Consider the following 26187-nt stretch of genomic DNA (forward strand, 5'->3'; position numbering starts at 1 on the left):
CGTCATAGGACAGATTTCCACGCGCACGCTATCGAGTGCTAACACACTCCCTGCATATATATCACTATAAAGCATGAATCGTGACACGTGTCAGGTGAGAGGGGCGAGTATGTTTTTCTCCGTAACACGGTCGAGTAAGAATGTTGTTGACTATTTTCAGCAGCATTGCATTCATATAAATAATATATATATATTAATTTTTTCTTCAAACCAATCTCTTCTCTTCTCTCTCTTCTCTGTATGCTGTTTTGGGTTTTCGATTTTCGATCTCTCTGTTTCCCTCTCTTTTATTTCCTTTTGTCCCAATCTACGGATGGAAATCTGGAATTCCTCTGAACCTTCTCCAGATTTCATCACTGGTAAAGCCCTAGAATTTCCTGTTCTACGGACTTGATTTATCCTTTTCCCTCTTCAATGGCCTGAGTTGATGATTTCTTGCTTGCAGGAAGAGCGAATAGCTGAACCTTTGTGATGTTTTCGTGCTGAAATTTCTCAGGTACGGAGTTACTGGACTTCCTTTCAGCTTAAAGTTGGTACTATCTTTTTGCTATTTATGTACCGTTGGACTGGGTGGATTGCTGCTTGGCTACTTGTGTTCTTAGGGTTTTGGTTAGTTTGGTGAATCTTAGTCGATTTACTTGTTCGGTTGAATGTGCATTATACTGGACATGAACCTCATGCGTTGCCTGTGCTGGTTTTATATGAATAATCTGCGGAGCTGCAAAGCTTCTAGGCTTAAGGATACAGTCACCAAGAAGTATGTATATTTACATATAAATACTTGTACATGTGTATTTATTTTATTTTTCGGTCGGCTGGTTGATTCTTATGTGTCTTTTTATTATTCTTCTTGATTCTATGGTTGGGCAATAAATCTCTGTTTAGGATAGTTTTCAACCTTTTCGTCATCCGTTTCTGAATTCATTTTTTATTATTCTTGTTCATTCTAAGGTATGGTGCTGTGATCTTCTGTTGAGGGTTTCAGAAAGAGGCACTTTAGAAATTGTATGTTTTGCAACAATTTACATAAAAATCCTAACCCAATGAGCAAACTATGTGACAGAGTATGCTTTCTGGTTGTGTCTTTAATGCAAATTTGAGTTCTGATCTCATTGTATTTATTAATTCTTATTTAATTTTGCTTCTGGAAGTTCATTTGGCAGTAATAGCAAATGTTTGAATTGCATAGACATCATTTAATTGTTCATTGATTGGCGTTAAGTATTGAAAGTGTTGACATGGAAAGAACCTTTATTATTTTTTTACTACTTAGATTTTCAATATTCTTGGTTTTTTTTATTAGGGATTCATTTTCAACTTGCCACTTTAGTTACGGAAGATTTGGCCATAATAGTAGAGTTGATTGGGGACCTAAAATCCATGTAGTCAACTCTGCTTACTGGTAATAAGGGTTGGCTTATTATTGTAACCTTTCACTCTGCTTCTGTTAAAATGTTTCAACATGTTGGAGCATGGATCTAGATTCTTTTCCTCTGCTTTGTCCTATAATAAGATGGGATGAAGCAAGGGAATCTGTTTTTACTTCTTGAAGTACACAAATTGTACCTAAATTGCTTCTGCCTTCCAGTTGTTTGTATGGCCAGTGGAATATAAGTTTCAAGATTTTGATCATAGCTGGAAAACTTTGAGGCATTTTTTACATTATGTTGGCATTTTTTCTACTCAAGGTCATTCTTTGGATTGGCATGTTTTCGAATACGATAAAACCATTGAGACATGCTGTTTGCATCCATCCTTTTCTGTAGTGATAAGTTGCATGCATGCTGATTTGGTTTGCATATCTTTCTGTTTGAGTTTAACTATTGTAGCTTGCTCTTTGACAATACAAGTTGCTCAATGATTAATCATGTTTTGTTGTTTCATCTTTGCAGTAGACAAGCTTATCAGGTCCTGCCTCAGAACTGCAGTCTTTATTTCTTCATTGTTTGGTTTTGCACCTTAAGGTTCAGTTGTATTAGTTAAAACAGCATCCAGGACAAAAGCCTCTGGGGCCAAGATCTGCTTTTGATATTTGTGTTATTTTACTCAAGTGGATAAGCTATTAAGCCTATAGGGAATTTTGGCATTCTTATCCAAGTTGGAAATGCAAACCAAGAAAAAAGTTGGTGGGAGAAACCCTGCTCGAGACCCTGCCAGTCCAAAAGTTTATAGACATCAGAAGAAGGCATCTGAAAATGCTCAAATTGTAGAGGAAAAAGTAACAGAGCTAATAACATCATCTGTCAGAAAACAAAATTTTGGTTAGTGTTCCCTGTCAACTGGTTTACATTATCTTGTGAGAATAGTTCCTTGTTGGCTTCAATTCATATGATAAGGTTACGAACTTCTGATGCTTTTATTAGTTGTATTTTTGTGCATGCACGTTTAGCATTTTCTATTTTTTGTGTGCGTGTTTGATTTATTTATTTTTTGTTTTGGGGGTTGTCTCTGTAGGTAACATTCCCAACTGATTAATGTTGGTGTGTGACGTGTATTGCACATTGTGTTTGTCAAAGTATTTATCCTTCTGTCCTCTGTGACTATTCTAGTGTCTTGGAAAATATTTTTGCTGGAAAACAACATTACTTTTCCTTCTCTCTCTCTCTTTGTATACCTGTGTTTGTGACTTGAACGTATACTTCTGTTAAGTTGTGTGGATGTCTTCCAATAACTTGTTAATTACTACAGCATATGCTTTGATCCTTATGAAATTTCAAAGAAACGATGTATTACAATTTGCTTAATTTTAACAACTTCTCGCAAAGCTTTGTGCCTTTTTCTTTGCTAGGGTGTGCTTGACATCATTTTGTGGTATCAATGACTTATGCTTATCAATTATGATACATATTTCTCCTCATACATTATTCTTATTTTCTTGATTACCCAATGATAATATTCCCCATCAAGCAGATATTTCAAGTTCTCAACTTTCTAATTTCAATTACTTTAGGGCTTTGGCCCATTGTTCATTATACTTTTAAATTTATTAATCTAATGCTTCAAATTTATATCCCGGGATGTGACTTGCAGCTGATATTATTATTTTATTAGATATTAAAAGGCTTAGTTGAGTTGACAGCTTTATTGTTCATGAAATTGGACTCTCCAATTTGTCATTGGCTTGATGATAAGTGCTTTTGTATGTTCAATGTGTTCTCTTGCTATTGCAACTTGCAGGTGGCACTCGTTCAAAGGAGACCAGCGAGCATGTTCCTGCAACAAATTTGAATACTAGATATGGACTGGAGACTGAGAATTCTAGCACCTGTTTGGGCCACAACACAGTTGATGGTATTGTTGTGGAGTATGAGGTATCTAACACCCGCCCCTATAAAAAAAAAAAAAAAAAAAAACTCATTGAATAATGCCACAGTTGCTTAGTTCTGTCATAATTGTTCTCTTTTTTTTTGGTTATATGTTTAGGTATTTATTCTTTCAGATACTGCATTTTATGATTTGGCATGTGCTCTTTTAAGATATTTGAAATGCACATCATTTTCTATTATTAAAGACCTAATTTCATTTTGATGTTTGAAGTTATTACTAAAAATGTTTACATTCCTTGCATTGTAAATTTATAAGTTATATATATACAGACATAATCTCTTTCTGATTCTAATGTATTTTGTGCTTTGGGTATGGTATAGCCTTAAAAGTTAATCTAGACTAATAGTAACCTTACAGTTATGTTTGGTAGGGTCATTTGACCCTATCATTTGGAATTTGAAATTCTAAATTCATTGTTTGGATATATTTTTTTTGAAATCATTTGGATTTGGGTTCAAATCCGCCATGGATTTGGACCGAAACATAGAAGAATTTGAAATGACACCTACACACGTGAAGTTTCAAATGACAATAGTTGAAATCCCTCTATCCAAACTCATTCTAAACATTCTTCTTTTGGCTATGAAATGCTTATACAAGTGTAGCTTCTTAACATCATCAAATAACTAGGCCTTGTTCTTTTTACTGTTTGCAAGCCGTTTTCAATTTTCCAAAACAGTAAAAACGTGTTTACTTATCCATTTTCAAAAATGTCTTTTCCAAAAACACACACAAAAAAAAAAAGTGCACAAAACTAAAAATAAGGAAATCTTGTTTTAGCTGTTTTCATCGCAAACATGCTCAAAATTTTCAAAATGTGAAAAACGCTACAGATTGCTAAAAAAGAACGCGTTTTCAGCAATATCAAAACAGACATTCAAAGCACAAAATTGAAAATGAATTCAAAATTCAAAACTGAAAACTGAAATACGAAGAGAACAACCCCCCTAGTTTTTAGTTTCTAACAAATTGATGAAACACTATGCCTTGTGGGGCCTTTTCTCTTTGTAAATGAATGTGTAGTCTCTTGGGGGATGCCATCCAAACTCTTTATCATATTGTTACAGGGAATTGCTTTAATTATTTACTACTTGTGTTTCCAAAATTATCATAAAATATTGGATCTGACAGTTATGCATGTTAAAGCACTTTGTATTCAGTAGTTTATATTGTAGCTTGGTAGCTTGCTGTCTGTTTTAAATTTAAGCTACCTTAGCGCTTTTTAGTGTATTGTTGTAAAGCTTTAGTTGTTCTCTATATAAACAGTAAAGCTATCTGTTTGTTCATTATTATTGATTCATTTTGAAATCTGAATTACGAAGTTAGTTCAATTTTCTCTCCTCTTGTTCGCTTATCTCCTATCTATTAGTCGATCTCCTCTCCTAGGGTTTCTGATATTCTACATGGTATCAGAGCCTTCGACGTAAGTCATGGCATCCGATTCAAATCACTGTACCTCTTCTTCGATTCCTCCTTGTTCGTCTTTCTCTTTTTCCTCGGCTTCACATACTGGCTTTGGTGCAGTTGCGAAAGCCTTGAACTACGTACCAATCAAGCTCGACAACGGGAACTTTATCTTTTGGAAAGCTCAAGTTCTAGCTACTATTCGAGCGTTTGATCTGATCCAATTTCTAAACAATTCGACACCTCCAAAGTTTATTATGGATCTAGATAGTGGTGATGTTGAAGCTATGAAGTTGAATGATGACTATATGGATTGGCTGCGGTCAGACCAACTTCTTCTTGGCTGGCTTTTCTCGACCATTGATAAAGATGTCCTGGCGTAGGTGATTCATTGTAAATCATCTGCTGAGGTATGGTCTACCTTGGAGAAACTTTATTCTAGACAAACTGTTGCAAAATCTTTTCAATTAAAGCAACAATTATGTTCAGTCAAGAAGGAGTCTCTATCTGTTAATGACTACATTTTAAAGATCAAAACGATCGGTCATGCGTTGGCAGCCATAGGAGAACCTCTTCCTGATAATGAGCTATTATTAGCTATTTTAAATGGATTAGATCATGACTATGAGACTGTTGTTAGTCTTATAACATACCAGATGGATGAAATAGATTTAGAAAAGGTGCAATGTCTTCTATTAATGCATGAACAACGGTTAGTCACACAGAATGTGCCACATTTGACAATTGCTTTTGATTCACCTATGTCATCTTCAATGTCTGTTGATGTTGCTTCTTATTCAGCACAAAATGGAAATGGATCTGTTTCGAATACAAGAGGGGGTTATAATAATCGAGGAGGTCAATTTGGTACTAGAGGAGGTAGAGGGAGAGGTAGATCGAATGGCAAAAGAATTTATTGTCAGCTTTCTGGCAAACTAGGACATTTTGTGGATAAGTGCTACCACAGATTTGATAAGATTTTTTATCGGAATTCTGGTTCTAATTTTGGAAGAGGAAATTTAGGTGGCCCAACTAATTTTCGTGATTCTCAGGCATACCTAGCTTCTGTTCGGGACTCTAGCGAAGGCTACATGACTGATTTAGGTTCATATCATGGCAATGCTCATGGCACTATCCCTCAGCCGTCTGAACCTTCATTCTTGCCTTATGATCAGTCTGATCCTGCATGGTTTGTGGATTCTGGTGCCACAAATCACATTACCTCCAATGTTCACAATCTGTCCAATCATTCACCTTATCATGGAAATGATAAAGTTACAATTGGTAATGGTAAGTCTTTACCTATCTCAGCTATTGGTGCTACACAACTTTCCTCTGTCTTATCTCCTCAATCTGTTGTTTCTTTATCTTATGTTCTTCATGTTCCTCACATGAAGAAAAATCTGATTAGTGTTTCTCAATTAACTCGAGATAATAATGTTGTTACTGAATTTGATTCCCATTCATGTGTTGTAAGGACAAGGATTCCAAACAGGTGCTGCTTCAAGGCCATCTTAGGAATGGACTCTACTAGCTGAATTCAACTTTTGTTCCAGCTGCAATTAGTCCCTCTGTTCATTCTATTGAGCCTATTAATGCTATTCCATCTACTTCTTTTTCTACATGTAGAAAGCAATACAATAATGCCTGTAATAATAAGCACTCATTCTGTCATGAGTTGCCGCATCATTGTTTCAGTGTAGTTCACACTAGTTCTGATGTTTGTATACAATGGCATGCTCGTTTAGGGCATCCATCAACTCGTGTATTGCAGCTCATATTGAATAAAATCCAAGTTCTTTTTTCTTCTATTCCTTTTTGTGATTCTTGCAAGCTTGGGAAATTAAGTCAGCTGCCATTTAATCATTCTGAGATTAAAGCAACTAAACCTTTAGAACTTGTCTATTCCGATTTATGGGGGCCCTCCCCTGTTCTTTCCATTGAGGGTTATAGATACTATATCATATTTGTGGATGTGTATACTTGATATACTTGGCTATATCTTTTGAAACTCAAATCAGATTCTCTACCCACCTTTATAGCCTTTCATAAATTTGTTGAACTGCAATATCACCACAAATTCAAAGCTTTACAAACTGACAATGGGGGAGAGTTTAAGGCCTTTTTGCCTTATCCTAGAAGCTTTGGTATTCAAGCTCGGTTTTCATGTCCCTACACACATCAACAAAATGGTGTGGCCGAGAGAAAACATCGACATATAGCTGAAATGGGGTTAACTCTCTATTAGCTCATATTCCCATATGCCTCTTAAGTATTGGGTAGAAGCTTTTCAAACTACAGTTCATGTCATAAATTTGTTACTAGCGTCACCTATTAAATTTACTAGTCCATTTCAGTTGTTGTTTGAGAAATCTCCCAACTATTTGCTTCTCCAGCTGTTTGGTTGTGCTTGCTTTCCTTTTCTTAGACCCTATAGCAAGCACAAATTTGCTTTTCATACATCCAAATGTGTGTTTCTAGGTTATAGTCATTCTCAAGCGGGGTATAAATGTTTGCATCCATCTGGAAGGATCTATGTATCAAGACATGTTCATTTTAATCCTAATGATTTTCCCTATCCCTCACTGTTTGTTTCTCCTTCTTTTTCATCATCTACTACAAATGTTGGGTTATCCACTTCTCATTTTCAGTCTCTTCCTTCCTATTCCAAATTGTCTAAAGTAGCACCTGTCTTACCTCCTTCCTTGTCAAACTCCGTGTTTTGTCCGCAAGCTTCAGTAACTTCTCCTGCTATCACTTCTCCTTGTGAACAATCATCTGTTTAATCTTTTCCTCCTCCCTCTATTCAGTCGGTTTCAATTCCCAAATCCAAACTGCCTGCTGCTCCTTCTATACATCCTATGATGACCCGATCTAAAACCCAAAGACTTGTTACTACCTCCCCTCATGCCTTAGTGAGTTGTCTAGAACCTTATTCAGTTCATGAGGCTTTGCTAGATTCTCGATGGTTGTAGGCTATGCAAGAAGAATTTGCAGCATTGCAGAGAAATAAAACTTGGGATCTTGTTCCCTTTTCAGAAGATATGAACATCATTGGAAGTAAATGGGTTTTTAGGGTCAAATATAAGTCAGATGGTTCTGTTCTTAAGTATAAAGCAAGGCTAGTTACTAAGGGTTTTCTACAAACACCTGGTGTGGATTATGCTGAGACTTTTATCCCTGTTGTAAAGGCTTCAACAATCAGAGTATTGTTTTCATTAGCAGTTATCTTTGGTTGGGATATCCAACAAGTTGATATTAATAATGCTTTTCTAAATGGTGACTTGGAAGAAACTGTTTACATGACTCAACCTGAGGGTTTTGTGAGTTCTCGATATCCCTCTCATGTTTGCAAATTAAAGAAGTCCCTCTATGGTTTAAAACAAGCATCTCGTGCTTGGTATGTAAAGCTGAAATCTGCGTTTCAGAATTGGGGCTTCACAAGAGTTACCTCTGATGCTTCTCTCCTCATTAAACGGACTGCCTCTTATGTTTTATTTGCTTTGGTTTATGTTGATGATATTCTTATAACTAGATCAGATGCTGCTGCTCTTGAGCTTTGTATTAGAGATTTGGACAGCACTTTTGCTTTAAAAACACTAGGTTCAGTCAATTACTTCTTAGGGTTTGAAGCTCTTAGAAATTCAGCTGGAATTTACTTAACTCAAGCCAAGTACACTATGGATTTGTTGAAGAAAGCTGATATGTATGACTGTAAGCCTTGTGCAACTCCTGCCACTTCTGCATTTTCTCTTACAAATGAAGGTGAACTATTTTCTAATCCATCTTTGTATCGAACCCTAATTGGCTCTTTTCAATACTTGACATACACTCGGCTGGATATTGCCTTTGTGGTAAATAGATTAAGCCAGTTTTTGGCATCTCCTAAAGTGCAGCACTGGGTTGCTTGTAAACGGCTGCTTAGATATTTGAAAGGCATAGTGGGTTATGGTCTTTTCTTCTCTCCCTCACCTGGTAGTTTAGCTCTTTCAGTATACACCGATGCAGATCATGAAGGGTGCAAGGTTACAAGGCGCTCCACCAGTGGTTTTTGTGCCTTTCTTGGCTGTAATCTAATTGTTTGGGGTTCTAAAAAACAAACGGTGGTTGCTAGATCAGTTGGTGAGGCTGAATACCGCGCCATTGCTCAAGGTGTAACAGAATTATTATGGCTGAAGTCCTTATTTTCTGAGCTGGGATTTTTAGATTCTATTCCTTCTAAACCTATTGTGTGGACTGACAATTTGGCCGCTAAGAGTATGGCTGAAAATTCAGTTTTTCATGGGAGAACTAAGCACATAGAGCTTGATATTCATTTCATTCGAGAAAAGGTTGAAAAGGATGAAATAGAAATCAGATATGTTCCTACAGAACATCAGATTGCTGATGTTTTTACAAAAGGCCTCTCTCAGGATCGTTTTCAGTTTTTGTGTAATAAACTAGGCTTAATATTTTCTCCAATGCACAAGGGTGGCAGTTCAGAAGAGTCCTCATTGAGGGGGAATGTTAAAGCATCTTGTGGGCAGCTTATGGTTTAGGAGAGTTCTAATTGAGGGGGAATGTTAAAGCACTTTGTATTCAGTAGTTTATATTGTAGCTTGGTAATTTGCTGTGTGTTTTAAATTTAAGCTGCCTTAGCGCTTTTTAGTGTGTTGCTGTAAAGCTTTAGCTGTTCTCTATATAAACAGCAAAGCTATCTGTTTGTTCATTATTATTGATTCATTTTGAAATCTGAATTACAAAGTTAGTTCAATTTTCTCTTCTCTTGTTTGCTTATCTCTTCTCTCTATTAGTCAATCTCCTCTCCTAGGGTTTCTGATATTCTACATGAATTCATGTTTGAAGAACTGCTTCTATTCAACTCTTAAACACTACATTCTGTAGCTGATTTTATTGTATTTCAGGACCATGATGATGGAACTGCTCATTGCATGTTAGAAACTATATTTTCTCCTGCCTTTCACATGTCTAAAAATGTTGGGGAAATTGCAAATGATGGTATGTGGTGAAATTGATATTTTTCCTTTGATGTTCTGTTTCCTTGACTCTTGGCAATATTTGGTATAATTACTAACTTGTGTCAATATGCTTCTCCCCAGTTGATTTTATCACATTTTTCCAGAGTGAGGATGAGAAATTTCACAAATTTGGAAAAGAAAACTCACAGACTGATATGCCTAATGCTAATGTCATACAAGACCAGAATTCCAGTGAGCAAGCAATGGCATTGATGAATATGACATGCCCTGGTATTATGGGACTTGCCATATGTATTTTTCCTGCAAAACTTCTAAGTAGGCTGAAAATTTGCAGAGAACTTTGCTCTGATACAAATACTTGATTCCACATGTTTATGCAGACTTAGGAGCCAACCTGTCATCTGAAGTTTCAGCTATATACCTTTCCATGAAAAGCTCAAAGTTGGAATGTGTTGATGAGCATGGCCAAGATCACATGTCAACTGATACTTGTGTGGAAGATGAGGAATTTGAAGAATTTGATGACTTTGACCCATTCTTCTTTATAAAGAATTTGCCAGACTTGTCATCAGTTGTTCCAGCTTTTAGGCCCGTGCTTCTACCTAAACAAACACGGAGTTGTCCTCCCACAACTCTTGTTTTGGACTTGGATGGTATAAATTTTGATGGACACAGTCTAGTTCTGGTGCATTGCTTTTTTCCTCTTTTTTCACTTTATAAATGCTTACGAGTACTTGCTAAGTTGGTTCTTTGTGCAAGAATGAATGCATGCATGTCTTTGAATATATATTTGTTTGTCTTTAGTTGTTCTGCTGAGAACTAAGATTTGTTTACGTTATTGGCTGCTGAATGGTAGAAAGTTGGTCAACATCTATAACTAGCAACAAGAGATTTGATATTTTAGCATGTCATTGTTTGAAAGTTTGGTATTTATCTCATTACTAACATAGAAAATAAACCTATATGAGTCACTAACCCTCCTGCCCCAACGCATAGGTATGAAAGAGAAAGAATGAACAAGCTAGGATATATTGTATGACAAATGCCACATCCCTGGCTGCTATTGCTTTACTCAGTCATACTCATTTTTGTTTATTAAGCTACACCTTATCTATTTATTGATGCTTGCCACAGGCACTGGTATCTCTATAGGCTTGTTTTACTCAGTGGGTGTTGTTTTATTTGACAGAGACATTGGTGCACTCTACATTAGAACCTTGTAATGATGCAGATTTCACATTTCCTGTGAATTTTAACCTGAAAGAGCACACAGTTTATGTTCGTTGCCGTCCTCATCTCAAGTATTTCATGGAGAAGGTAGCAAGCCTCTTCGAGATTATTATATTTACTGCCAGTCAAAGCATTTATGCTGAGCAGCTTCTTAATGTGCTGGATCCTAAAAGGAGGATATTTCGCCATCGTGTCTATCGTGAATCTTGTGTTTTTTTGGAGGGTAACTATCTCAAAGACCTGTCAGTTCTTGGCCGTGATTTGGCACGTGTCATTATTGTTGACAACTCTCCACAGGTATTACCATGCCCTTTGTTGTCATTGTCATACTTTTTTTAAAACTATTTATTCTGATTGGTAAATTATCTCTTTGATCCTCGAAGTTGTTGGTTCCTAAGTATTCCATTTAGAACTACTACTTAATATTGTTGGTTCCTAATTTGTCTTATTATTTTGAAGTATTTTTTATTTTTTACTGTTTAAAGGATAAAAATCAATGTTCTTAGGGACATCCTCTAAGGGATGCAATGTTGATTGTTTGGTAGTGGACCAAAGTGAGATCTTGATATAAGAGTCCAAAATTTAGTCAAGGGGGAAAAGTAACCTCTTGATATAGCCAACTTGGGTCATGTGATCACTTTCCATCAGCTAGATAAACAGAAAACAGTACCCCACATTCCAACTTTACCATAAAATTTTCAGCTTGATTGGTACATTTGATAATTAAAGAAACAAGAGATTTGGTGCAAAGGGTGCTAAATATAATCTATTTATTTTTTAGGAACTGTATAAAAGAAACTGCCATTGGGGAATGAATCAAATTCAAAAGATAAACCTAAGATTCTAGTGGGAAGGAAAATGCATTCCTAACCCACAAAAGAGAAAAAAAAAGGGGGGGGGGGGGGGGGGAGTGAAAATGCTTCCATTAAACGAACTTAATTCAAGAATTCTTCAATTCCTCTTCTACAAAGGATGCCTACTGTAATTCAGCTGCTTTTCCTTTAATCTCATCCCCCTGCTATCTAGGGCTTCTTGCTTATGATTTTAGTAATTCTGAGCAGCAGTAATTGTCATGCCAGAAGAAGACGAATAAAAACTCCTATGACTGAGGAGAGCTGATGGATTATAACAAAAAAGTGAGGAAGATCAAGAAAAATTTGGTGAGATTTTTAGGTATAACATGGGTTATAAGGGCTTCATAGAAGATACAGCCATAGAAATAGTTGGCAAGCTAGGATTTATGTAGCCAATCCTACTCAAGTGGGATTAAGAATTGGTATGTTGTAGGAACTTGTCATGCCACATACCACCTCTGATGATACGGCAGTATACATGTTGATGGATGCTGCTTTTCCTTTCCTGTGGTAAAGTAATTGCATGAAGAACATAAGATTGTCACTTTTTAGTGGTCAGAGTAATGCCGATCCCCTCCTATAAAATGTACCAGAAGTGGAGATATGCAATCTTGTTTGCTTGTGCTCACTTTTGAACTGCTCAGCTGGGCAAGTACATTGATAATCTTAGTTATTTCTGAGAAAGCCGGTGGTTTTATTTTCAGGCATTTGGCTTCCAAGTGGACAATGGAATACCAATTGAGAGCTGGTTTGATGATCGTTCAGATGAAGAATTGCTTTTATTGCTCCCATTTCTGGAGAGCTTGGTTGGCGTTGAAGATGTTCGACCCTTTATTGCTGGAAAGTACAACCTGAGGGAGAAAATAGCTGCATCTGTTCGCCCTTTGAACTCGGATCAAGGATACCCTTTCGGAAGATGAGTTTTTCAATCCACTGTTTTCTGGGAAATTCATCCACATTTGCCTGTATTTTAGACATGTATGGACGGCAAACTCGCTTCTGCTGGCCTCAAAAACTTAGGATTCATCAAGAAAAGGGCAAAGATAGGCCACTTGGCAAGAAGCAAATCCGTTGGCAAACTTTTCTGGGAATATTATGGTCACTGAAACAAACGATATGCAAATTCAGTTCCCAACAGAGTGAGTTAATATGTTAGGAACTTTAGGAAGGAATTAGATTCTTCTTGCTTTTAACATATATAAGATGTTGACTTTATTGTTGGTTCTTGCTCGAACCGACTGAAATAAACTCGAAAAGTTTCTGTTTCATCAACACCCGATATTTAATTCTAGTAACTGGAATTAGATTGGTGTTTGTTTGTAGCGTCGTATGATCACACACACATTCACATTCCTGTGGATTCTGGTTTGGAGTAACAGAGAATCAAATGCCTCAATTCATTTGGAGTAAAGAAGAAAGTTGTTTTAAACATTTTTTATATAAAACAAGTTAACTGTATTTGAACAAAAACCTAATTTATTTATATATTTCGTGTTTTTTTGATTTTTTATTTAAATTATAAATTTATAGTAATCACACTATGCAAGTTACATTTGTTTAAATTTAAAAGTGCAAATGTTAGGTTTTTTGATAAAATTTGAAATTCGTTAAAAAATCCAGTAAACAACCAACGGTGTATTTTGAAAGGTATAGATTTTCAGTACATTAAAATAAGTATTTGTTTAAATAATAGAATAGATAAATTAAAAAATGTTAGTTTTCGTATTTAAATATTGAATTTATTCTAATTATATTTGATATGAAAAAAGTAATTGTTACAGAAATATAAAAAAGAGGCATTATAGAAATTGAAAAAAACTTCAATATGCGATAAAGAAGTGTTTATAAAAATAAAAATAAAAACAAAAATAGAAATATCTAGCGGATTGAATTTTTAAAACTCATGTTACTTCGTACAATTACATTTTCTTGGAAATGTTATGAGATCTAAATATATATAGAAGTATCTGTTAACCAAAAATGATAAGTTACATATATATATATATATTATTGGCCCAATCTTTAATTTTGACTATTAGTTGTCATCTATTATGTAAACGATATTATATATATTCTCAGAAAATTATTTTGCAATAAAATATTCAACTTAAATATTATAAATAAAAGTATTTTTTTTTATCATATTTTCATAAAAAATTACATAAATATCAGATAAAATGATATCTAACAATGTAATTTCTTGTCGTAATGGTAATTTATGCACTTGTCAATAAAAAATTAAAATATTTTTAAAGTTTTAGTGTTTAACAATTACATTTCAAGTTTTAGTGTTTTTTTTTTTCTTAGGTAAATTTAAGCATGAAAGGGTTAGTGTAGTGATAAAACTATTATTAAATTTTTTATAATTGTGTAGCTAACGAGTTATTGATAACTTGCTATTGATATTTTTAAACAAAATAGATAAAGGAGTATTTTAAAATTCAGTTTACTAACAAAATTTTATAACACTAAAATATGATGATGTTAATTTATATATATTATGGAATAGAAGAGGTTAGAATTTTTTGGTCTTGAAATTAAAATAGTAAGATTTTAGTTGAAAATTTTGGCAAAAATAAAATCTTATCAAGAAAATTATTTTTGTTTAGAAATTTTTATATAATTAAATTCTCATTTTATTATTCAAATAGGCAAAGGGGCAATTTGGATGAGGTTTTTGTGACTATTTAGAATTGAAAAATGATAAGAAGAGGTGGTGGAGCGATTCGATTGAAAGGGGCCAGGGCACCACCCCACCTACTTTGACTGAACCCAAATTTTAGGGAATTAGGGGCCACAGAGTACCTTATCCAGGCCAATTGAATTCGCTAACAGCCAACCATCATTAATGTAAACCATAACCATTAGATAGGTTTGATTATCGACTAATTTTTTTTCTCATTTTCAATCGGCATTGCCCTCCCCCCCATCGCGACTTGATGGGGCTTCCGCAATTGGGTTTTAATTTTCAAACACAAGAGAGAATGGCATGGCATGGCAGAAGAAAGAGAAATGAAAACCATGCCACCAATGTGACGCAAAGACAGAAGAATATGGGTCCATTCTTCAACGTGAGATAGAAATGTGGGGGCAAAATAATCCATTTCCAGTGACTAGTTAACAGGTAGGTAGGCAATGCATTTTAAACAAATTTTAAGGATGCCTCATAAAATTTACTTCTTTTTTTCTTTTCTATTTGACTCGAGGGTCATGAGAGCGCCCGATTCGGATTCCCATCGAACCAGGAACTGGTGCATTGACGAGAGCAAATTGGGTGCCCTGGAAATTGTTAACACAGGTGTGCTTTGGTATGGGCATTTTACATATGGACCATTCCTCCAAATATTTACGAAATTGAGGTTAGAGATAAGTGTTGGACGGGCTCGGATACTATTAATTGAATCCCAGTCTGCCTGTCATCAAGTTAACAACCAATGACATTGTAGTTAGTTACATAAAAAGAGTATTACCCATACCATAATTTTAAGTAACAGACCTGCCGGTGGCCACTTAAATAAGAAAATGGTTTTTCATTAGAGAAAGCAAAATAGGACTCTCAAGGCTAACGAGAATTTATACCCCCCCGCAAACGTCATTTTACCTCCAGGAAGCTCCTTATTAACACACAAATACACACCAGTGTTCAAGCATCACAAAGCGGTTGACAAACTACCATGGCAATGAAGGAGGAGGTAATGTTGCTACCCTATCTCCAGTCCACAAACGCTGAGCTCCTGCATCAGTGAGTCAAAATTATTCATATCAAAATACACTATTTTTCCCCCCTAAAATACACTTTTCAAAAGAAGATGGCCAATTTTTTGATGACTTGCTTATTCACGGAAAAGCCAAACTCCACTCCCTTTGACTTGCAAGCAAACAAATGTGAAAAAGCTTTGGTGATCGGTTAAGGTATAAAAATTTAAAGCCTAGTCAATTGTAGAAAACATTTTTTTTTTTTTTAATTTTCTATTGAATGATTGAATTTCTAAGTAGAAAAAAGAAATCATCATCATGGGCGCACTCACTAGATGCAACGTACATAAGCTATATCAACAGAAGGCAGCCATGGAAAGTAACACATTATCACAATTCAGCAGGAAAAACTACCTTGACCACAGGAAAAAACACACCTTAATAATCCCTCATTTATCCTATGCCTATGGCTAGAATAATACATCCTCGTTAACACTTCAATCCTACTACCAACAAAAAAGAATACATATCCCTCATCTATCCTATGCCCATAGATCAGAATAAATGAGAGCAACAACGTATGCATCAACCAGGATGGAATTAACTTATCTACGTCGCAACATAATTCATGTTTTGTTTTACCATAGTACTTTCAAAGAAACGAGTTTGTAATGTCATTCAGTCTCATTTAGAAATTTCAAAAAACTAAAAAATTCCACTTAGAATTTTCAATTATTAAAAGGTGACGTACCCATGCTTACCATGAATGGGGATCTTCCATCCAGCTCTGTGAACTGAGAATAACAAAATGGTATGCTGCATGCTCTATAAAGAGTACAACAGGCATAGACTTTTATATATTATTGTAATTCAACAGCTCTGACATTTTCCTTCTATATCATATATCTAGTGAAATAATAATAACAATCATGAACCTAAACCCTATTAGATGGGGTCGGTTACATGAATTCTAAACATTAAGACAAAATCATTGACGATAAATTCTTGTTTACATAAACATTCCCTCCAATGAAAACATTTCAGAATAAAAATCAAATAAATATTGAAACAACTACAGTTAAATTCACAGTTCTGGAATTAAAACAATGTTTCAGGTCATGAAGTTGCAAATAAAATTGAGCTAATGAGACAACATTTTAGAATTAAAACAATGTTAAATTCACTATATTGAGACAACTATAGTTAAATTCACAGTTCTAGTATGAATTTCAAAGTTGGACCTAGTGCAGAAACTAAGCCCTAAATTTCAACAGGTCATTCAAATGCATGCGTAGGGAGTACATGGCATTCTGTCCTTGAATCATCCACAATCCTTATTTTTTTTTTTTCAGATATACATTCTTGAATTCAGTACTATGAAATTGGCAAATATAGGATATTAGAAAAAAATTGTTATTCATCATATTACATCATGTTGGAAATGATTTCTGGATCTATTTGAAGTTGGGTCATCTTCATTCTGCATAAAAAACAAACTACAGCAAGTCTAATGCTCCGGCTTGAGTATTAATAGACGAAGTATATTATGATGGTACCTAGCTTAGTACGCTAATTAAATTTCATTTCCTTCTATTTAGCATCATATGGTTATATTCCATACTTACAACATATGCCACTTACATGTTTAAGTGCCTTTTAAGTGTGTTTCCCATTAAGTTTATCTATGTTCATGAGCTGTCATTTTCAACTCTAGATAGAATATGCGGCCCTGTACTGTGGTTTTCAACTTCAGGGCTATGAACTTGGCTTGCGGGTACCTTTCATTACTCTTTAATTAACCTTAAAATTAGAGGCATTTGTGGTCCTTGTCTTGAAACTTGATTGTATATAATAATAAAGTTGAACTGATGCCTATTGAAAACATGAGTAAAATGGTTTGAACATGTGACAAAAGGATTATTAGCCACTGTTAGGTCCTCAAATCTGACAAGGTCAATTCTCTGCTACTTGAAAGAATTAGGGCAGAATTTAGGGAGAAATGAGAGGAAAATTTAGAGAAAGCGAGGGAAGCAGAAAGACAGGAGAGAGAGAGAGAGAGAGAATTCTTTGGAATTTGTCAGATCTAACTTGACATCTTGGTATCAGAGCTTGTCCTAGGCCTTTGATTCAGCTTCTTTCAGAAATTCAACACAGCTGATGGAACTCGGATGAAGCAATTTGAGGCTCAGTTGCAGCAAGTGAACGCAATTGTTTCCGATCTTCAAGCTCGAGTAGACTCGCTGGAAGCTGGATCCAGCAGAAATCATGATGCAATCCTTTCGTTGGATAAAAAATTTGAAGCTTCTATGGATGGCTTGGCAAGAAGATTGGATGGATTCATGCTAATGTTCTCTAAATTGCCTCAGGTTAGTCTTCCTACTGATTTTCCTCCTAAGGGAACGGCTGATCCAATTCTTCAAGGAAATGGAACAGTTCCTACTACAGCTAGTTCTTCAGAATTTGAAATTGTTGGAGAAAATATAGAGGAAAGAGTTGTAGAAATAAGGAAGTACAGGCTGCATCCAATCAAACCTTATTTTCCATTGCCAAAACTGGAAATACCTATGTTTGACTGCCGAAACCCTAGGTGGTGGATTAGGCAATGTCAAAAGCTCTTTAACCTGTAAAATATTCCAGATCATCAGAGAATTACTTTAGCCTCCACTTATTTGAATAATGTTGCGGCATTTTCCGTATCCGGATCAGTGTTATTAAGGGCGCGCTTAGGTGCAAGGTGCACATTTGGCGCCTGGATGTCACAGCCTAAGCCTCTGCCTGACAATTCTCTTCCTTCCAATCCGATGAGAATTAGAAGGATCAAACACCCGAACAGAGAGCAGAAAACAGAGAGAAAATTGAGAGAAATAAGAGAGGAGAGAAAAAGAGAGAAAGAATGAGGGAGAACAGAGAGAAAAGAGGGAGATAATGCAGAATTCTGATATTCTTGTTAACTAAAATCCATCCCAAGAACGGGGAGAATATATACAAAGCATTTGGGAGGAGAAGATTCTCCTGCCAGGGTGGGTGCCCTACACCCTTACCGCTATAACAAACTTGACTCTCCAATTTCCTGTCCTCAAGAAATGCTAAGGAGGCTGGCAGTTTTTGGGAATTCCTTGAGGAAATCTGGAAGTTACTCCCAATTGCTGTCATTAGACGAGCTGTCCTGCCATTTAACCAAGACTTGAATAAGAGGAGCCCCATGCCTGTACACTACCCTTCTCTCCAAAATAGCTTCAGGTTCAACTGTCTGCCTAGCCTCTTTGGGAAGAGTAGGCAATGCAGAACACGCTGGTTGTGCCCCAACTAACCTCAAGCACGGGATGAATTTGTGACCCTGTAGGTAGTTGCAAGTGGTATGCCACCTTCCCTACCTTAACTTCTACGGGAAATGGCCCATAGTACTTTGGACTGAGCTTGGTTACTTTCCCTCGAGTGATAGACTTTAGGTGAGGATACCTCAGCCTCAAATACACCTCATCCCCTTCTTCAAACTCTCTCTCACTTCTTCTCCAGTCAGCAAACTGTTTCATTCGATTTTGGGTGGAAGCTAACTCCTGCTTCAGTTGTTGAGTCACTATCCTCTTCTGCTGCAAATAATCTTCTATTGGGCCACATTGGATCCTCCCTCCCTTGCGGGCAGAATATGTGGTTTGTGCCCAAAGAAGGCTTCAAATGGGGACATTTTAATTGAGGAAGAGGCTTTGGTTCACTCTCTCCCATTAGCCTGAGGGTGATAGGCTATGGACATGCTCAGTTTTGTTCCCAAAGACCTCATCAGCTCCTACCACATCAAACTGGTGAAGATCCTATCTTTATCAAAAACTATGGACTTAGGAGTCCCATGTAACTTAACCACCCGGTTCAAAAAAGCTCTGGCTACTTCCTGAGCTGTGTCGGGGTGAGTTAACCCTATGAAATGGGCAAACTTGGTCAGCTGGTCCACCACTACCAGAATACTATCCTTACCTTTTAACATGGGCAATCCTTCCACGAAGTCCATAGACACACTCGACCAAGCTTGGTCGGGGATAGATAGGGGCTGCAATAGCGTAGGCCCCCGATTTTGATTTACATCTCTTATAGGTGTCACATGCCTACACAAACCCCTTAACCTCCAATTTTGTCCTCGGCCAATGGAATATCTGCTTAACTCGCAAGTAAGTATCCCCCCCCCCCCCAATGGAGACTCATGTAGGGCCTGTAAGATCTTCTGCCCCCACCCCTGCTCCACTTGCATCTGTTTCCAAAATAAAGGGCTTATTGAAATCAGGAAGCCCTAACAGTGGCACCCTACTCATAGCCCCTTTTAAATTCTCAAATGCCTCTTCTGCTTCTAGCCCCCAGCTGAAACAGTAGGGTAAATTCTCAAATATCTACTCAGATGTATACAAAAAAAGATTTAAACAAATCCAGATTCTAAACAGAAGATGAGTCACGAAGATGATAAATCTTGATGAGTCTTGAAGAAGATAAATATTTAATTGTATATGTAGCCCAATCACAGCCAAATTTGATGTTCTAATTACAGTCAAATTTGAATCTCGAGTCACAATCTTAACAAACTCCACATTGACATGAAATTTAAATATGAAATTATTCATAACTCTTTCTTCCAACAAAATCACGGAGAATTAATCTCCTCGATAAATACCAACTAAATTCACATAACGCTCACTACAGTTAATATCTTCGATCACACTCAAATATAAACAACAAGATCTACCACAAGACACCTTTACTGACTCCACCTTCACCAAAGTACTTTTACCCATTTAAATCAAGCGCACTCGCATCATCTAAAGTCATATGTGCCAAAATTACTCATATCTTCACTTGAAAATCTAAGGGCCTGTTCTCTTTCCCGTTTTCGGGCCGTTTTCTGTTTTCAATTTTTGAAAACACTGAAAACGCATTCTCTTTGTTATTTTCAAAAATGTGTTTTCGAAAACAACTAAAAATTTTGTTAAGGAAACCCAAAACAACATTTTTTTGGGTGTTTTCAATGAAAATATGCTGAAAACACAAAACAAGTGCAAAACGCGGAAAACAACCCCCCCCGCACACGCACAGACCCACTCCTCTCTCTCTATTCTCCTCTCCTCTTCTGGTCATCGACAGCCACCGCCACCGCCACCATCGTCAACCTTCAACTCCGTCGCCATTGTGAACAGCGCCCCCCACAAAAAACCCTAGATGAAGAAGATGGCCCCACAGAAAATCGATGAGTTGTGGCTCCCTGATTGGATTTTTTTTGTGTTATTTGATTTTTTTTATTTTTTTATTTATTAAACTAAATATGTGATATGTTTTCTTTGTATTAATTTTTTTAAACAATATTTCTAAGGTTGTTGATTTTTTTGTTTTATTTTATTTGAATTTTATTTTATAGTTTAAAGTATTTGAATCAAATTTATAATTTATTAATAAATATTTATTATTTATTTTAAATTAAATTTATTAAATAAAATATCATAATAACAATAAAGAAACCGTTTTTAAAATTTCAAAACAAACACGTTTTCTAGTTTTCTGTTTTGAGAAATAATTTTTCAGAATGACAAAAAGAACGCATTTTCAAAAATTTCAAAACAGACACTCAAAATACAAAACTCAGAATAAATTTAAAACTCAAAACACAAAACTGAAACACAAAGAGAACACCACCTAATATTTCAGTCCAACAACTGAATACCATATTTAAAAGTTGCCATTGCCAAGATCAAATAATCCCAGACAATATCAAAAGATCAATATAAAGAAAAGCCCAATAGAAAACAAACCAGGATAGTGGATTTGGACCACAAGTTTGGGCGAGATAGATCTAGATTTGTTGAATTTGGGCTAAATAGACTGGCTGGTCGAATTTGGTATGAATGGATCAAATATGGGCGAATATGGGTTAGGATCTATTGGATCTAGGTAGATCTAGACAAGCAAAGCTCGAAAGGCCAATGATTAGGGCAAACTCGTTGGTGACAATGGTACGTGACTACGGGAGAAGATGAAGGCAAACGACTATTGGTCGTGTCGATTGGAAAATCTAGATGGTCAGTCGATGGAGAATGCGAAGGGATGGAGTCGTTGACCGTAATGGCGAAAGGCAAACGGAGATGGCATAGGAACAGTCGCAATGATTGGAAATGGTGATTGATGCAATCAACGACGACTGTGAGGGTGTTGACAACGATCGAAGGTGCCAAAGCATAAGTGGTCAACAACGGCGGTGGCGATAGTAGCTAGAAACCCTAGGTGACGAAGAAGATGAAAGGTTTCAGATCTGATGGCTGAGATCTGCCAAGATGTTGACGGTTTGATTTAACAACTTTGATACCAATTTATTAGGACTTAGGATAAAAAAACAAACCACAATCAAATCATCAAACACACAAATGAACATATAATTTTAATGTGAAAAACCCAAATCGGGAAAAATCAAAGGCAGAAAAAACAAAATATCACTATGATGATATTGGTACTACAATAGTAATATAGCTGCAATAATTTAAGAGTATTGAATACCTATTTATAGATCTACCACTCATCTATAGATGTATACAAAAAATGATTTAAACAAATCCATATTCTAATCAGAAGATGAACTACGAAGAAAATAAATCTTGATGAGTCGAAGAAGATAAATTTTTAATCGTAGATGTATCCCAATCACAGTCCAATTTGAGGTCCTAATCACAATCAAATTTAAAGTCCCAAACATAGTCAAATTTGAATTTCAGGTCACAATTATAACATAGATAAAGGCCTTTTATTTTTCTCGGAGAAGGTTAGTCACCATCCAATAATTGTAGCATGCCATAGTGAAGGTACATGATGGAAATTCTAGGAAGATAGCAATCTTAAAAGCAAGTTTTGGGGTTGCTCAATTCAGCTCGATCTTGTTGGTGTGTTGACCTTGGAATTTGACGATGGCGAAATTTTCCAATGGAGTAAGTTTTACAAGATTTCTCCATACAAGCTATGGAAGAGGAGAGAAAGAAAAGGATGAGATTTGAAAGTTGCTTACCACAATGATACCCAATCTTTTATTGAGGCTTTGATAGGAGGTCTTTGCTTTTCTTGAGGACAAGAAAATTCTTGAGGGAGGAAATATCAAGACCTTGGGTGTATACTTACAAGAAAGTAGTTGTTGTAGCAGATTAGTTTTCAAGGGAATAACGGTTAGCAGTTATTTTTGTTATAAGTGAAAAACCATATAAGGAGTTGCTAATGAGATAGCAGAAAGCAGTTGAAGTTGTTTCAACTACAACCATCACAATTACAGTAGTTGGTAACAAACCATTGCAACTGTTATAAGTTGTTAGTAGAATCTATTACAATGTAACTAATTAACTATTGTGGATAGCAATATATAAGGCTATGCCACTTTGTAACAAGACATTATGAATGAATTGAATTCAAGTTCTCCCATTTTCTCTCCATCTCTATTCCCCCCCACTCTCTCTCTCTTCTTCTTCTTCCATGACTGCCAACTAGAAACCCTAGATTCAAAACCTAGGGTCCTGACATCTACATCAATGAGGTAAGTGGATGAAATGAAAGAATTTTGTAGCACAAAAGGGAGAGGGAGATTAAAGAAAATTTGGTGGGAAACCCTTAACTATGACATAAGATATAATTGCTTCATTAAAAATATGGCTATAGATAGAAATGCTTGGATGTCTAAAAATTCATGTAGTCATCCTCGCTTGGTGATAGTAAGACTTGTGACTATTGTTGTCATTATTTGCAGTCCTCATCTTGTAATCACCAAACCTATTTCTTACAATGATGCCTTGTATGTATGCAACCTTGACATAGGAATTTTATGGCTGAATTGACTACCTTAATATTGGATTTTAAAATGTATAAATTTGTTCAAATACTCGTAAAATTTCCATCTCAAGCTAAATGTACCTAAAGTTTTATTCATATCTGAACTGATCTGAAACTGGTGCTAATGTTGAAATTTTGTTCTAAGGCAACTTCAATATTGTTCACAGAAAATTTCACATCAGATTTATCTTCAACGTTACTGCCATTATTTTTAATTTTGCGGGTTATCCCTTCCACAATCTATGTTCTTCTACTGCTTGTCCCCATATTTTCTTATTTTGCCCCTGCTAATGCATATGTACGTACATAATATACACAATCTCTTAAGCAGTAAGACAAGCTCATATGCATCTAAATGACTTTAAATGAAATGCTTACCATCAATTGGAGGTGGAGGTGGAGGTAGAGGTAGAGGTAGAGGTGGAGGCAGAGGAGCCATAGGTATCTTGAAGAAGATCATCATAGGGATCTCGCCGACCAGGAGCTTGGCTAATCTGAGGGTCCCAGAACAACTGAGCATTGTGGCGGTCGAACGTCCAGAAGCCGTAGGGACGAAGAGGATAGCTCCACATCTCCTTCGTTTTGCTGCACCGATCCTTCAGCGTGTACAAGTGCTCTCTGAACTGGCGATCTCTCTCCTTGGGGTCCTCCATCATCCTCAAGATCAAATTCTCGGCAAACTCCATTATAAACCCCATCGTTCCTTGATTTCTAGACCTCTGAAAATCCAAAATTGCATCAAGAAGAAAGAAACCCTAACCCTAGGTTACGCCATTCAATAAAAAAAAAGGAAACTCTGTGCTCAACCATGAACTCATACACGATCCAGAACGAAGAGATTCAAAATCAAGTGAAATAGAGAGCACTAAAATTGATTCACACGAGCCGTGGAGATTGGTTACCTCGTCGCTGATCAAAGCTGGTGACGGGATGAACAGTGAGCTTACTGGTTCAACAGAGGAGATCGCTGCAATTTATACATCCTCCTCGCCACGGAATGAAAGCTCTCTCTCTCTCTCTAGACATCTGGGCTAGGGGCCGAGGCCCATAAAGCTGAATACACTGCTACTGGGCTGGGCTGGGTTGGGCACCACATATACTTTACTACTGGCCCACTGAGCAGATACTACGAATGCCAATTGTACTGTTTCAATGGCAATTGTATGGAGCATTCAGGCACTAACTTAATTAATTCAATAATAATGAAGTTGACGACTGACTATGGTGTTGTGTTGATCCAATGCTACAAGCAGCCTGACATGCCGGGAAAGTCTTTTGAGCTTTCTTTTTCCTTCTAGAGAGAGCCGTCACATGGGTTTGTACGCAAGGGCCTTCAATGGGAAGAAAAAGATATTTGGAGGACTTGAGAGTGTAATTATTGTAATATGAGAAAGCTAAAACACATTTAAGTGTTAATCTGGTGAATTTTGTTTAGTTGAAGGAGCATTTGGGTTTTCCCCTTTTTTGTTGTTTGTTGATTTGATCATATTCACAGATAACAAGTTGGAAGTTGGGATCTACTTTTTAGAATTGGTGTGGCTCTTCTTCCCCTTTTTGTATTGTTCTTTACATAAATTTCCAACCTCTTTTTTATGTTGTGGAGAATCAAATAAACCATGAGATACCCTCTATTTGTTCGCCCAAAAGACAAACAGGGGAAGAAGATACCAATAGCAATAGCCTAGATCCCTCTCTCTCTCTCTCTCTCTCTCTAGATTCCTTATTCCCATCTCTTTAGAACAATTCTCTCGTACCCATGAAGAAAAAACGCATCTTTTTTTAGGACTATGGAAGGGGCAATTTGAATTTCACACAATAATATTTATATTTCCTTTTTGTCCCAAAACCATTACGATTTGTAATTATATAATTATAATTAAAACAGTAATAGTGCTTTCTGTGGGTAAAGAGAATGCAAGCGAGGAAACCAAGTGATACCCAAATCTGGAAATGAGAGATCAAGAAGTAGATGGGGCGGGGGTTTAGTTGAAAAGAAGGGAGTGGAGTGGAGTGGAGGAGGTAGACAATGTTATTTGCTCATCAACTTCTTCATGTTGGACCATATATGCTCCACGCTGTCCTTTCATTCTCAACCACATTAGCTCTGCCTCCAACCAATGGCTTTTAATGGCTGGGCCTTCTTCCACCTATCTCTCTGCCCACCTTCAAATTTTTCATTTTCAAATTCTCATTTTTATCTCTAAAATACAATAATAATAATACAAGTCCAAGACTTGTCACATAACATATACAAAGGGTTTTCTTCCATGGCATTATATTGTTGTTGTTTGGACATTCTTTCATTCTTTCTTAATGGGTTCCAGATGGTGGCATATATATAAAGTTTGCCCAAACATACCACCACCACCACCACCACCACCACCAAATTTTCCACTTCTCTTTCTCTTCCACTATTCTAGTCCCCTGCCTGTTGCCCGCTGCTTTCCATCCAATCTTTTTCATCTTTTTTGCCGGTCAATCCCCCTATTCCTTCTGACCCTTTTTGACCCACAAACAAAAGGCAAAGACCACACGCAGAAAAAGAGTAGATCAAATTGCCCATAAATAAATGACCCACCCCACGATTCTTTCCCATAAAATTTACAGACATCATGATGCTGATGATGATGCTGCGGCTGCAGCTACAGCTACAGCTGCAGCTGCAACTGCAACTACGTTGAGATTTTACAACGCTTCCATAACCGGGCACAATCACTGAACGGCAAGATTTATTTCGCATTTAAGTATCTGTAGACTGGAAGTTAAAGCCACACACTGGGTGTTTAATGTGAGATTGGTCATTGTTATTCTCTCTATTAATTGCCTCCCCCAAAAGGGCCCTCTTTTATCTTCACATTTTCAAT

General features: G+C 36.4%; 2 protein-coding genes across 4 annotated transcripts; one reads left to right on the forward strand and one right to left on the reverse strand.

Moving 5' to 3' along the window:
* Window positions 1-221: 221 nt before the first annotated feature.
* Window positions 222-13116, forward strand: LOC127798023 (retrovirus-related Pol polyprotein from transposon RE2). 3 transcript variants are annotated; one of them, XM_052331299.1, is made up of 9 exons: window positions 222-359; window positions 446-496; window positions 1893-2261; window positions 3178-3311; window positions 9636-9729; window positions 9831-9980; window positions 10091-10363; window positions 10900-11237; window positions 12499-13116. In XM_052331299.1, the coding sequence occupies exons 3-9, from the start codon at window positions 2105-2107 to the stop codon at window positions 12712-12714; spliced, it is 1362 nt and encodes a 453-aa protein (XP_052187259.1). In that variant the 5' UTR covers window positions 222-359; window positions 446-496; window positions 1893-2104; the 3' UTR covers window positions 12715-13116. The 3 variants fall into 3 exon arrangements, with proteins under 3 accessions (XP_052187259.1, XP_052187256.1, XP_052187258.1); XM_052331296.1 differs by lacking the exons at window positions 222-359; window positions 446-496; window positions 1893-2261; ... (3 more) ...; window positions 10900-11237; window positions 12499-13116 and adding an exon at window positions 6209-9629 and having other exon boundaries at window positions 3177-3311; XM_052331298.1 differs by lacking the exons at window positions 222-359; window positions 446-496; window positions 1893-2261; ... (4 more) ...; window positions 10900-11237; window positions 12499-13116 and adding exons at window positions 3318-6021; window positions 6209-9629.
* Window positions 13117-15154: 2038 nt separating this feature from the next.
* On the reverse strand, window positions 15155-24392 carry LOC127797453 (uncharacterized). The gene is made up of 3 exons (XM_052330370.1): window positions 24226-24392; window positions 23702-24042; window positions 15155-15528 (listed from the first exon to the last, which is right to left on the reverse strand). The coding sequence occupies exon 2, from the start codon at window positions 24019-24021 to the stop codon at window positions 23704-23706; it is 318 nt and encodes a 105-aa protein (XP_052186330.1). The 5' UTR covers window positions 24022-24042; window positions 24226-24392; the 3' UTR covers window positions 15155-15528; window positions 23702-23703.
* Window positions 24393-26187: the final 1795 nt, after the last annotated feature.

This window comes from Diospyros lotus, chromosome 3, assembly GCF_014633365.1.
Source record: "Diospyros lotus cultivar Yz01 chromosome 3, ASM1463336v1, whole genome shotgun sequence".
Lineage (NCBI taxonomy): Eukaryota > Viridiplantae > Streptophyta > Magnoliopsida > Ericales > Ebenaceae > Diospyros > Diospyros lotus.

Coding starts and splice junctions, on each gene's coding strand:
- LOC127798023 (XM_052331296.1), top strand. CDS start 7,710: ATGCAAGAAGAATTTGCAGCATTGCAGAGAAATAAAACTTGGGATCTT.
- LOC127797453 (XM_052330370.1), bottom strand. CDS start 24,021: ATGGGGTTTATAATGGAGTTTGCCGAGAATTTGATCTTGAGGATGATG.